This window comes from Diabrotica virgifera, chromosome 1 (genome assembly GCF_917563875.1).
Source record: "Diabrotica virgifera virgifera chromosome 1, PGI_DIABVI_V3a".
NCBI classification, from domain to species: Eukaryota; Metazoa; Arthropoda; class Insecta; order Coleoptera; family Chrysomelidae; genus Diabrotica; species Diabrotica virgifera.
In genome coordinates, this window is record NC_065443.1 from 16,371,191 (window position 1) to 16,385,287 (window position 14,097).

General features: G+C 33.3%; 1 protein-coding gene across 3 annotated transcripts in view; it reads left to right on the forward strand.

Annotated features, from left to right (window-relative positions):
- The window catches only part of LOC114334249 (probable ATP-dependent RNA helicase DDX43), a 48,255-nt gene that overhangs the window by 20,870 nt on the left and 13,288 nt on the right, over positions 1-14,097 (forward strand). For all 3 annotated transcript variants that reach the window (XM_050654890.1, XM_050654906.1, XM_050654899.1), the window contains exons 4-5: positions 9,734-9,899; positions 11,577-11,686. In XM_050654890.1, coding sequence (XP_050510847.1) covers positions 9,734-9,899; positions 11,577-11,686 — 276 coding nt within the window. The remainder of the gene's footprint in view (positions 1-9,733; positions 9,900-11,576; positions 11,687-14,097) is intronic.

Here is a 14,097-nt window from a genome sequence, read left to right on the forward strand (position 1 = left end):
AGTCTACTCGAGCTTGTCGTGACTGGTAACGCACCTGGGCCTCGATTTTTGACCCTTCGCTTCGTTATCGAACGTATTCGCTTCGTATCTGTTTAGTATACGAAGCGAATACGTTCGATATCGAAGCGAAGGGTCAAAAATCGAGGCCCTGGTGTCAGATTATACAGAACTAACGCTATGCTCTTGTACCGGGTGTCCCAATAAGAATGGTTCTCGGCCATTATCTCAACCGTTTATAGTACAGCTTTGAGAAAAAAATATTTATGACAAAAGTTGCCTTGGGAAAAGCCTGGAAATTATTTTCATAATTGTAGGTCCACCTCTAGAGGGCGTAATTGAATATCAAAAATTAAGAAATCAAAATTTTACAAAATTTACCTAATGAAGGGGCACTGAAAATCCAATCATCTATTCTTCATGAAATTCTGCGCATATTTCATTTCACAAGTTTAAGTCTACCTTTGCAAATAAGAGGTGGGGTGGGTGGGAACCTTCTTATAAAAAAATGGCTTGTAAGTCCGGTTCTGCTAAATCGAATTTTGCATACTTGGTCTTGTTGAAAATAGCTCTTTTTCGTCAATGTAAAAGTCTTATTTTCGAAATAGCGTAATAAGTAATATGCCAGCTAGTAGGCGTTATTTAATTATTCTCGGAAATCTAGTTTTATTTGCAGAATATTAAATACAAGTATTCATTTTTAATCCTGTATTACAAAATTAGACCAAACTAGCAACATAATACCGAAAACGCCATGTCGATACCTTTTTTCTATCTCGAGATATCTTAAGAAATGTGTAAATTTTAAACAACTGTTAATGTCACCGGTAAACGAAGTTAAGGAAAATTAGTGTGCTATGGAAAAAACAAAGAAACATTTTCCAGATGTAAACGTATATAATTAATTAAAACAACAATAAGACAAACAACGCTATAAAATAAAACAAAGAAATAAAAGCAACTACTTACTTACTGACGACCTAAATGTTCAAACTGTTGCCCATCATTTTCGATGCAAGCATTTACTCTTTCAAGAGTTGATTGAACAGCAGTCTCAATTTCTGTTTTCACAATGCTTTGAATGGAATTTCGTATTCTCTAGATTCTAGATCATGTTTTCTCGAGTAGTGGGCCTAGCGGCAAAAACAAGGTCTTTAATCCGTCCCCACCAATAAAAGTCTAAAACAGTTAAATCTGTTGCTATTCAATCTACTCTTGAAAGAGTAAATGCCTGCATCGAAAATGATGGGCAATAATTTGAACATTTAGGCAGCCACTAAGACTAAGTAAGTAGTTGCTTTTATATCTTTGTTATATTTTATAGTGTTGTTTGTCTTATTGTTGTTTTAATTAATTATGTACGATTACATCTGGAAAATGTTTATTTTTTCCATAGCACCTCGCCTTTTCTTAACCTGGTTTACCGGTGACAGTAACAGTTATGTTTAAAATTTACACATTTCTTAAGATATCTCAAAATAGAAAAAATGTATCGATACGCGGTTTTCGGTATTATGTTGCTAATTTGGTCCAATTTTGTAATACAGGATTTAAAATGCATACTTGTATTTAATATTTTCCAAAGAAAACTAGATTTCTGAAAATAATTAAATAACGCCTCCAGCTTGCATATTACTTATCAGGCTACTTAGAAAATAAGACACTTACATTGACGAAAAAGAGCTGTTTTCGACAAGGCCAAGTATGCAAAATTCGATTTAGCAGAACCGGACTTACAGCCATTTTTCATAAGAAGGTTCCCACTCACCCCCACCTCTTATTTGAAAAGGTAGAACTTAAACTTGTGAAATCAAATATGCGCAGAATTTTATGAAGAATACGATGATTGGATTTCCAGTGCCCTTTCATTAGGTAAATTTTGTAGAATTTTGATTTTTTAATTTTTGATATTCAATTACGCCCTCTAGCGATGGACCTACAATTATGAAAATAATTTCCAGGCTTTTGCCGAGGCAACTTTTGTTATAAATATTTTTTTCTCAAAGCTGTACAATAAACGGTTCCTGAGATATGGCCGAGAGCCATTCTTATTGGGACACCCGGTACATACAGCAACTATTTCTTGACATCAGATGGGATAAAATAGAAATTGATGGCATCATTATTGAACAAGTCAGTAATGGAAATAAAATACATTGCATTACATTGTCCAGCTATGGAAACCTGGACAAAGAAGTGAGAAATCATGTACAAAGAGCAAATAGACTATCAGGATGCGTGATAACACTATATGGCGAAACCGACATATTAACACTGAGATGAGGTGAATTTATAAAGCAAGTGTAAGACTGATACGATACAAAGACTACTGGAAACGGCAGAGATGATAGTCCTGAAAAAATTACAGGAAATAAGCTGAGCGAAAGAGTAGTGAAGACATTAAAAGAAACTAACGTACAATGTATAAACGAATGGACACTAAATAGAAAAAAAGAATGAATAACCACATAAGCAGAATGGGGGAGACATCTGTGGTCAAAATAGCAATCACCAATCGGTAGAAGTATCGGTCGACCGCACAAAAGATGCAGTGACAACCTTCCATAGAGGTGTCAATCTGCCAATCAACAAATTAGTGTGTCAAATGACCCGTTAAAAATCTTAACTGTTTTATTAATAATAAAAATGTATACCGTTTTTATTCAGTTGCAATACGAAGCCAAAAACCGACTTAATTTTTACTTCGATTAGAGAGTGCAGCCAGCACTCTTATCGACGATTTCACCTCTTGTTAGAGGCTCTTCTGAAAATGCATAGGCTGCTTTCTCTAATCCTGGTAAAAATTTTTCGACATTTTAGTCCCCCATTGCAACTGACGTGAAGGTAGTAGGTGCGTAGCGGCATCTGCTAAATGAAAGACTAAGTTTTTCAACCTAATAAAAATATTTGTAAAATAAAAATATTTTTAAAAGATTTTTAATTGAAAAACTTATTAGTCCATTTCCCTGGTGACACCTCCAAGGCTTCTACAATATGCAAGCCAAATGGATGCTGCAGTGAAGACAAAAGGGAAGGAATTCTACACTATGCAATTCACAACCCCCGTCTGCAGCTTGGTAAAGTTCCAACGGAAAATGAACCTAGTTACTCTATAGGAGTAATACTAATATAAAAATAATTTTTTTTTTTATATTAGTATTACTCCTATAGAGTAACTAGGTCCATTTTCCGTTGGAACTTTACCATGCTGCAGACGGGGGTTATGAATTGCATAGTGTAGAATTCCTTCCCTTTTGCCTTCACTGCAGCATCCATTTGGCTTGCATATTGTAGAAGCCTTGGAGGTGTCACCAGGGAAATGGACTAATAAGTTTTTCAATTAAAAATCTTTTAAAAATATTTTTATTAGGTTGAAAAGCTTAGTCTTTTGTTTTATTAATCTCTATCAATGCTTCACCCATTTTTACCTGTTTCTCTCTCGACGATTTTTTAATTTCTATTCGTCGTTTATTTATAACATTGTGTCAAAAGTTTGTCATCGTTTATTCGATACTTTTGGATTTTTCTAACACTCTTTCGTCATGTGTAGTGGTTTCTTACCGCTAGAGACCGACCGAATGTGTTTTTTTTTGGCCGAAGCCGAAGCCGATGCCGAAGTTCGGCCTGTGGATACCTTCGGCCGAAGCCGAAGGTGACTAAATATTTGCATTCATAGTAGGGATAGTCGATGGTCGATGTTTTGCCATTACTATTTAGGTAGTCAAAACACCAGTAATCTTGAGTTTTAACAAATACAATAAAATTATTATAGTTTCTCAGAATTTTACTATGTGAGAAATTAGGCAATCCATCGACCTGTCAAAGATAAACCACGTGATCTTTGGTTGGCACACAAAACTGTTCTTAACCTAAACTCAATGTAATTATTGATTTTTCTTATTTGTTTTTTGTCGTGATTTTGAGGTAGTATAGTATTTAAAGACATTCATTAGATTAATTATTTTATAAACTTTACGTTTTTGGTGATTTTGAGTGCTGACAACATGCCTGTCACTTGTATAATAGTGAACTGTGCAAGTCCAACTGATCAGAATAATGTTAATTTTAATTTGTTTTTTGTCGTGATTTTGAGCTTAATATACGCTGTGAGCTCGTACGTAGAGGGGATATTTACAAATTCGCGAACGCCAGTAGTGACAAGTTTGTAAACGTTTACCGGAAATTTGACATAAATGTCAAAGTGATTAATTTAAAATTAAAATTAAAAACATTAATTATAAACAATATTAGTTGGTCAAAGCTGTGGTATATATTTTTACCTTAAATATACTTACGTTTTAAATACTGAATTTAAGTTTTTTTAATGTTCCGTAATATATCTAATTATAAATTAATATATTAATCTTACCGCCATCTACACGATAATTGTGAAAGTATCCGAAGTAAGAAATTCATATTTTATCAATAGAACGTCAAAATGATTAGCAAAATCTTAAAAAAATCGATTATAATTTAATTACTTTTTTGCGTTGTAAATATTAAGCGATAACAATTAAATAATAAATTTAAAAATTACCAGTGAAAGTTGATTAGTAATCCGCCAGGAGCGACACCAGCGAAGCTCACAGCGTATAGTATTTAAAGACATTCATTAGATTAATTATTTTATAAACTTTACGTTTTTGGTGATTTTGAGTGCTGACAACATGTCTGTGACTTGTATAGTAGTGAACTGTGGAAGTCCAACTGATCAGAATAATGTTAATTTTAATTTGTTTTTGTCGTGATTTTGAGCTTAATATAGTATTTAAAGACATTCATTAGATTGATTATTTTATAAACTTTTCGTTTTTGGTGATTATAAGTGCTGAAAACATGCCTGTAACTTGTATAGTAGTGAACTGTGGAAGTCGAGCTGATCGGATAATGTTAATTTTTTTCGTGTTCCCTCTATAGGGCTTTTCATTTACAGTCATTTGTTTTGAGCTTCTGTCATAATATGTCGTATAATCCGTGTATAGTAATATTATACATGGATTATACAACATCTAACAGAAGCTCGAAACAAATGACAATCGATGAAAAGCCCTATTATTAGAAACTCATTTATGTTTCCTCGCCTAACTAAATTATCAAAAAACAGGACGCACTCATGCTAGGAATTATGGTTTTTATTAATATTATTACAATTATTTATATGTGACACTAACGTAACTAGTGACATTAATTTTTAGGCCAATATGACGAACTTTATTAATACTAAATTTTAACATGTATTCCCTGTTTTGACAGGGAATTTGTTTTGTTATTTATTTATTCCATATAGACCTGGATCCCGCGTACCAAAAAAAAGTTGATTAATAGCAAGCTGAAAATTTATTAATAGCTTAACGGTGTCTAGTCCGATAAACCTTGATGTACGGGAACACTGGAAGTTTTAACTGTGCAACAGGTTAAAAATTTGGAACGTCAAACTACGAAAATGTTTATGTAATTTGTCAGATAAAACTTCCAATTGATTTGCTACCAATTTATTAAACTCTCATGAAAAAACCAGACTGGTGAAAAAATCACCAACTGGGCATTTTAATGAGTAGAACACGAAGACCATGTCAAACTACAGGAATCATGTTGGTTAGTAATAGCAGTCTGATTTTTGCATGAGAATTTAATGAAAGGATAACAGATTAATTGGATGTTCTGTCCGACAAAATATATCGGATGTTTTTGTAATCTGATGTTCTAAATTGATTTTCCAAACTGTTTCACAATTAAAACTACCCCTGTTCCAGTGTCACAATACATCAAAGTTTGTCCAACTGGACACCGTTAAGCTATTAACAAATTTTCAGCTTGCTATTAATCAATTTTTTTGGTACACGGGATCCAGACCTAATAGGTTTGTTCGTAGTACGACACAAACGATTAGCAACTGCTGCCAACCATCAGATGCATGAGCAGTTAACAGTTAGCGTTGTGCAGTTAATAGTTAGCATTCATAGACTACGAATGCGCATGTGTCTGATGGTTGGCAAGAGTTGCTGATCGTTCTACGAACAAACCTATCAGTAAGCACAATTTGTGATATCCATGGGTAGTTACTAACAGAAAGAGGCAGGATTCGATTTTTAAAACATTTATTTTAGAGTCAAAACATAGTCATACCTTAAACGATAAATGTATATTATCATTACAAGTTGATACTAATTACAAAAATAAATACACATTTAAAAGACCAATACATAATTACTCATGATGAAGAAGTACATTATAATTAAAAATTAATAACCATTTTCATATCGCTGCAACACAATGCCAAAGCCATCTTATATTTCAGTTCGTTTAGTGAGCGCAACAAGCACTCTGACCGAACAGTTTCAAAACTCATTAGTTTTTCATCAGAGAATGCATATGTTGCTATCTCCAAACCATGTAGCTGTAACATATATACATGCATTGGGTTCTTCTTCGTCTGTCTTGCCCTGGGCATACTCAGCTAAAAATAGGATTGCTGCAATATGGCTGCAGACTTCACTATTACCGGCCATACGCATACAATGTGCATTTGCTATGTCATCAGAGCTGGCTATCACCCCACCCAAGCATTTAGTCGTTTAGCATTAGATTTTTGGAAATGCTTCACCTAAAAAAAATATTTTATTTTTTTGGAAATTCTTCAACTACAAAAATTTATTTTTATTAGAGTACTTGCGTTCTTTACAATGATTGAGAATATTTTATTTAAAATCAGACATTCATATAATATAATTTTAGAACAGTCATGACAGTAATTCAAATACATAGATGGCAGTAATAAATCATTTTCAGAGAATTATGGAGTTCGCAGTTTACAGATTAGGAGGACGATATGTCTGGTTTCATACAGATATATAAACGTAAATAACGCCTGGTTTCATAATCAACTTAAAGTGAACATTAACTAAAGTTCACTTTAACGTTGACATTTATCCATATGAATTACATTGATAAAGGTACCAACTTAAAATTTAAAGTCCACATTAACTGATTATGAAACCGAGCGTAAATCTAATATTTAGAACCAATTTATCCAAAAGACACTAATACTGTTATATTTATTAATGGTGAATAAATAAAATAAAGGCATACCTTTCCAACAATAATATGGAAATCAGGAAATCATTAACAATTTTTACTCCATTCAAAACATATCCAGCTGTAAAATATTTATGTGCCTGAAGGCTTTTGTATGCTTTCATCTGCTGCTTAGTAACTTGATGGACTGCACTTTACTGTAAAATCCAATTCTGACTGAATTGCGTATGGATCTAAATCCCCAATTATTTTCAGCTTCAATAAATATCTAAAACAATAAAAGAAATAATGTTATTGCTTGCAAAATTCATCATTATTGAAAAATATCGGGGCAAAATGAACAGTAAATAAAAATTGTTTCGCCTACCTTTCTCGCAACATCTGGAATTTCCAATAATAATTTCCTTAAATAATCAGTTTGCATTGTGGTAAAGTTTATTAAGTTCACAAAAACAGGAAACGAAATCCAAATGAATCCAAAATAGACAAAATACGACGATAAACAATGAAAAATCATTGAAAAATAGATACAAACATAACCTCTTTGTTAGTTTGTGTGCCAACCAGAGGTCACGTGGTTTGGATTGCCTAATATTCAAATGAAGATCTTTGAGACATCTTGGCCTATTGTTAAAATTTATATCCTACCTACTACCTGAAAGTTTGTAAAACGTTTTAGTTTTATTAGGGTATAAAATAGGGTGTAAATATTATTCAAATTATCAAAGGCTCGCCGAAGAATATTGTTTAGAGATTAGTTATATAGTATAGTATACTCAGAGCATTTTATTATTCCACCTTCGGCTTCGTTTTGGCCGAAGCCGAATTTTGTCCGAAGGTTTAAATATTGGCCGAAGCCGATTAATCGGTCGGTCTCTACTTACCGCTTTCTAGTATATCCCCTAGCCAATAAGGAGTAAGCTTGATTTATCATTCTTTTCCGATGCCTTTCCAATTTTTTTACAAATTGATTGATATCACACTTAGGCAAGCCGCACACCAACGAAACATGAAACGTAAAACACGTTTCATGAAAATAAAACACGGCCAAACAAATCTTGAAGTCCGCCTACCAATGAAACGAGTGTGATTCATGCTCATAAAACATTTTTATTTTCGGAGAGTTTCATAAATGGCCGGACGTTTATTTATTTAGCAGTGTTTTATTTCCATGAAACGTGATTAACGTTTCATGTTTCTTTGATGTGCGGCCTGCCTTAGATTTCCTTTAGTTTAAAAAACCTTTACATCTAAAAGTAATTGTTTTTTTTTGTTTTTAACACGTTCGATGCGTATGTACACCTGGTTCCAAAAAAAACTGATACGACTCTTGAAGCGTATTTTGTAGAAAATTGAGCAGTGTATTTTGAAGGATAAATACTTAATATTTACATACTGTCAATGTCACTGCCAAATCTTAAAATTTGTCAGATAGCTTATTCTGTTCCACGGTTATTAGATTTTATTATTAATCTTTATTATTAATACTTTCTCCGCAACTGAGAGTATCTTATCAACTGTATTGTTTTTAAACAATAGATGATAAAATAAAAATATTGACAGTTCAAAAATGTGAACATTATTGCATTGTGTGTGGCCTAAGTTTGGGCTGAAAACTGAAATGTATTACATTTTTACAAAATTTTGGAATATGTTTAATTACGTAGACCAATTTTAACAGTTGTTTTCAATACAGATTTCAATCCTCTACAAATAGTTTCTAATGTCTTTTGATGTCAAATAATTAGGGAAGCTGGAATTTAACAGTTTAGAATTTTACATTGAGTTAATGCAAAATTGTGACGCATGTCAAAATTCTCAATGTATTTTAATTGTATTCATTTTCTTCGAATCCTGAGAAAACTAATAAATATTTTTGAAAAATTTAAACTCAGAATGAAAGACTACATTATTACCGAGGGCTGAAAGTCCCTGAAAACTTCTATAATATTTATTTTAATAAGTTACAGGGCTGAATTGAATATTAATTTGTTTTGTTGTATAATCCACGTTTACAATAATTATGTGATCTATTTGATGTAAAAACTATCATTTAGATAGTTAATATAAAAGTTAAGATAGATTTAAAATAATATAAACATTTAGACCTTAATAATTAGTACAATTTATGAATTAATATAATATGTAATCAGTTGTTTGTTGTTTGTTTATTTTATTATTTGTGTGTCATAATAAATATAATGTCAGATCAATCAAATACACTGCTCAACATGATCAAATCTTACTAAGAGTCGTATCAGTTTTTTTAGGAACCGGCTGTACATCAGCGACATTCGGTTTCTCTTTCCAGTGCGAACGTCACATTACATTACAATAATTATTTCAGGTTCTGGGAGAAATGCTTAAAAAATATACACATCGAACGTATTAATAATTGTTACTTGGGGTGGCATCAATTGATGCCAAAATGAGGGAGGATAGGTTAAGATGGTTTGGTCATGTTCAACGTCGAGACGTTAATCACCCAACACGAAGAATCGCTGAACTGCGGATTAATAGAAGGGGAAGACCAAAGAAGACCTGGGGGAGACACATAGGCAGGACATGTCAGTAAAGGGTTTTAATATTGATATGAACCAAGATAGAAACTTATGGAGAAATGCAATTAGGGAAGCAGACCCCGCATAGGGATAAAGACAAATATATAATAATGATGATTTGTTACTAATTTTTCTTGTAGGCAAAACGTTGGCATTCCTGTTACCCGCACTAATCCATATTGAGGGACAAATTACGCCTCGCAATGAAAGAACAGGACCAGCTGTGCTCGTCATGGCTCCAACGAGAGAGTTGGCATTGCAGATTGACAATGAAGTAAAAAAATACAAGTATAGAGGTATCACTTCGTAAGTACCAACATAGATACAATATTGTTACACTTTTTAAGCCATTCTCGTATGACTTTTTGGCTCTTTTTAAGGTTTTCCAGGGAAGTCTGATCTTATCTTTTTCATGTTTAACTGTAGTTCTCCAGAGACTTACATCTTCGGTTACATTCTCTTTTTATTTAAGCTGACACTGGCTTTGAACCTGTAGTTCGTTCAAAGCACCTTGGACTTGTTCATGTAAATGTATTAAACATTCTGCAAAATTGACACTCGTTCTCTTAGCTTCTCTATTTGAGGGTCCAGAACTTGCGGTTCCAGAGTATCTCGTTTCTTTCTGTGGTCAGTTGTGTGAAGTTGATTTCTTAAACTAATTATTTTGTTAGTTGTCTCACATCTCTAGAGAATGTTCTGTATTGTTTTTTTTAATTGCTCATCTCTTTCTCTTTTTTCTGTAGGTACACTTTTCTTGTACACTTCATCTAATCAATTTACATTGAGCGTCAAACCACTCTGTGTTTCGATGCTTCTCCTGTTCTTCTATTACCTGCTCTGTCGCTTTTAGTTTACTGTACTTGATATGTTGCCATCGCCCTTTCACATCTAATATTTAGTTGCAGTATTTATTTTTCTCTTCATATTATCTCCTCAAGTGTTTCAGATGTTATTCACGGTTTCTGAGTAACACATCCTGAGCCATTTCTTTGTAAACTAACTGTCCAATTGTGTTAAAATTTTAACAGATTGCGGTTTGGTACTTTTTAAATATTTGCTGGCGCCATCTACATGGCAGGCGCGGCAGTTTTTGAATGATGTACATGCATATTATGAAGTGTTGTATAAGTACATAATCAGCTGTGTGATGGATGACCGAAGTTATCTTTAACGTTTGAGTTAAAGTTAAGATTACTCTCAGGTATAACGATGCCCATAACTATTTACAGGCAGATAGAAACAGGGTTGCCAGATTGGTGTATTTTCCCACAATTTTGGGGTAATTTGAAAACGTCTAGGGAAATTTTTCTAAGTAGAAATTGTAGTGGGATTTTTTGGGGGCGGAAAATGATGGACGATTTTAAGGGGTCATGGTAAATTAAATTTGCGAATATACATAGAACTGTATATTATACTCCCATATAATCGAAGACGATAGGAACTATTAATTATTTCCAGGGCCCTCGTTGATAAGTAGTATAATTTTGGTTTACTGTATTTGAGCTTCAATTTGAGGGAATTTCGGTTTCTAAGTAGGGGATTTATAAAATATTATCTGGCAACTCTGGATAGAAAGCTCAGTAGGCACTTAAAATAAAATTTCAACTTACATCTCTCGATTTGATTTTTGTATAATTTTTAAAATTGTATTACCCTTCTATTCTTAATTATTAAATTATTAGCTTCTAAATTCACTTGATTTCTTTTTAAAAACAAATCAAAAGATGAACCTAATCTTACGTATCCTTACATAACTACAAAGTTATCTCATACCTTTAGGTTTAACGTCGCGTTATAAAGTGACAGTTAATATATCAGATAACTCAAGAACTGTCAAGAAATAATAGTTAAGTTAAATTTGATACATCACACCAATTCGAGGATTATAACTTAACTACAGGATAACTTTTCGTTAAAGATAACTTCGGCTGATTATGAGACTACAATGACACGATGTGTACCTAACTAAAATTTTATTTGTAGAGTTTGCGTTTATGGTGGAGGTAATAGACGAAGCCAAATCGATGTCGTCAAAAAGGGTATTGATATCGTTATCGCTACGCCTGGCAGGTTAAACGATTTACATGATGCTGGTAAGTTATGTGAGGCCTTTCAGTTGAGTCTACTCTTACTTGTTATTACTGTTTTCTTCATTCATTGAATTGTATTCATCATCGCTGTTTATATCTAGTTCTACAAGTACTGATGTTACCTTCGCCCTCTTCGTCGCTCATTTGAACTCCTCCTTCAATTCCATCTTCGCTGTCTCCAGGAATATTATTATTACATATAAAACAAATAAGGGCAAATGGCCAATAACAAAGAAAAATATCATTATAAAACTAATAAAATAATTTATAAAGTTACAGTTGAGGCCTATAGAATCAAAACCTGCTAGATCCATATTTTGAAATTTTTCAGGAGACTAAAAAACAATAAAAATGTAAATTTCGCAAAAAGTATCCGGCATTTCTTAATCAAAGTGGCATCAATAAATGTCATAAAATGGCACACTAATTTAGTATAGAGTCATTTTTCTGTATGCCCATGACATCTTCAGAAATTTGTACTTTTAGTTTGGATTTAGCATATTTTGATTCTAAGCACACATAATACTGCTCATTTTCAACTGCTTTTAGGCGTAATTTCATGCACTAAAAGTAGGTATTGAACCATTTTGATGGGAAAGCATACAAGATATACAAGTATTTTATTACAATTTATATCGCAGTATGGTTAGAACGCCCTCTAACGGGGAATAAGTGAAATTAATTTCGACTTGATTCAAGTTCTCTGTTTAACCCAGGTATGACAATACCAAAAGGCACCGTTAGGAAAACATTCCAATTTTCGGTTCAGAGAACCCGTATGAATCGAGTCTGTGTACTCTAATACAGAGTATGGCATTAGTAAAATAAGAAAGTCTACGGTTTCGTTTTGATTCAAATCTGTTTCCCTTCATCCCCCGATAGTACTATTTCTAGGTCTACTTGTTGTCAAGGAGTCTCTGAGGAAGACAAATTTACACCAACACGACCGTAGTTTCTCGATATAAATTAAAACAATTTATATCGCAGTATGGTTAGAACGCCCTCTAACGGGGAATAAGTGAAATGAATTTCGACTCGATTCAAGTTCTCTGTTTAACCCATGCACAGAATAACTAACCACACAGAAGCGAATCTTACTGTCGTTTCCATTGATTTTGTGGGGACCGAAATATTTGACCTTGTGCACCAGTTACAGAATAGAACTTGATATTCTAAGGAATAGACCATTCCAAATGATGTGATATTTTTGACAAGTAGTTATTAATTAAATATGAAATATAAAATTTAACAATAAAATATAAATGAACTGTAAAATAAAACATATATAAATATAAAATTTAACTATAAACAACTGTCACTGTCAGTCGCAAAAGTGAGGTTGCACCAGTTACGTGACGCATGAGCATGAAATTTATGTTACCGTTTTCGGCCTGAGTTTCGCTTCTGTATGGTTAGTTATTCTGTGACCCAGGTATGACAATACCAAAAGGCACCGTTAGGAAAACATTCCAATTTTCGGTTCAGAGAACCCGTATGAATCGAGTCTGTGTACTCTAATACAGAGTACGGCATTAGTAAAATAAGAAAATCTACGGTTTCGTTTTGATTTAAATATGTCTCCCTCCATTCTTCGATAGTACCTACTATTTATAGGTCTATCTGTTGTCAAGGAGGCTCTGAGGAAGACAAATTTACACCAACACGACCGTAGTTTCTCGATATAAATTAAAACAATTTATATCGCAGTATGGTTAGAACGCCCTCTACCGGGGAATAAGTGAAATGAATTTCGACTCGATTCAAGTTTATAACATTCCCCGTTAGAGGGCGTTCTAACCATACTCCTATATAAATTGTTTTAATTTATATCGAGAAACTACGGTCGTGATGGTGTAAATTTGTCTTCCTCAGAGTCTCCTTGACAACATGTAGACCTAAAAATAGTACTATCGGGGATGGAGGGAGACAGATTTGAATCAAAACGAAACAGTAAATTTTCTTATTTTACTAATGCCATACTCTGTATTCACAGAGTATGGCATTAGTACACAGACTCGATTAGAGTACACAGCCTCGATTCATACGGGTTCTCTGAACCGAAAATTGGAATGTTTTCCTAACAGTGCCTTTTGGTATTGTCATACCTGGGTTAAACAGAGAACTTGAATCGAGTCGAAATTCATTTCAAGTATTTTATTGTTCATAAAACTATGCACATGGCAGGGTTTAGTTCTACGTTAACATTTCAGTGGTGTTTTGAAAAGGATTTTTTCTACGAGCGTGCAAAAATGTCTACTTTCGCGCACGCATTTTAGTTTAGAAAGTTTCACTTTTCCGCACGCGTGTTACTTTTCCGCACGCGGTTTTTACTATTCCGCACGCGTATTAATTTAGATATGTTAATATGGCCTTAAAGTAATTATAATACATGCAATAAACTAATACTTAGATAT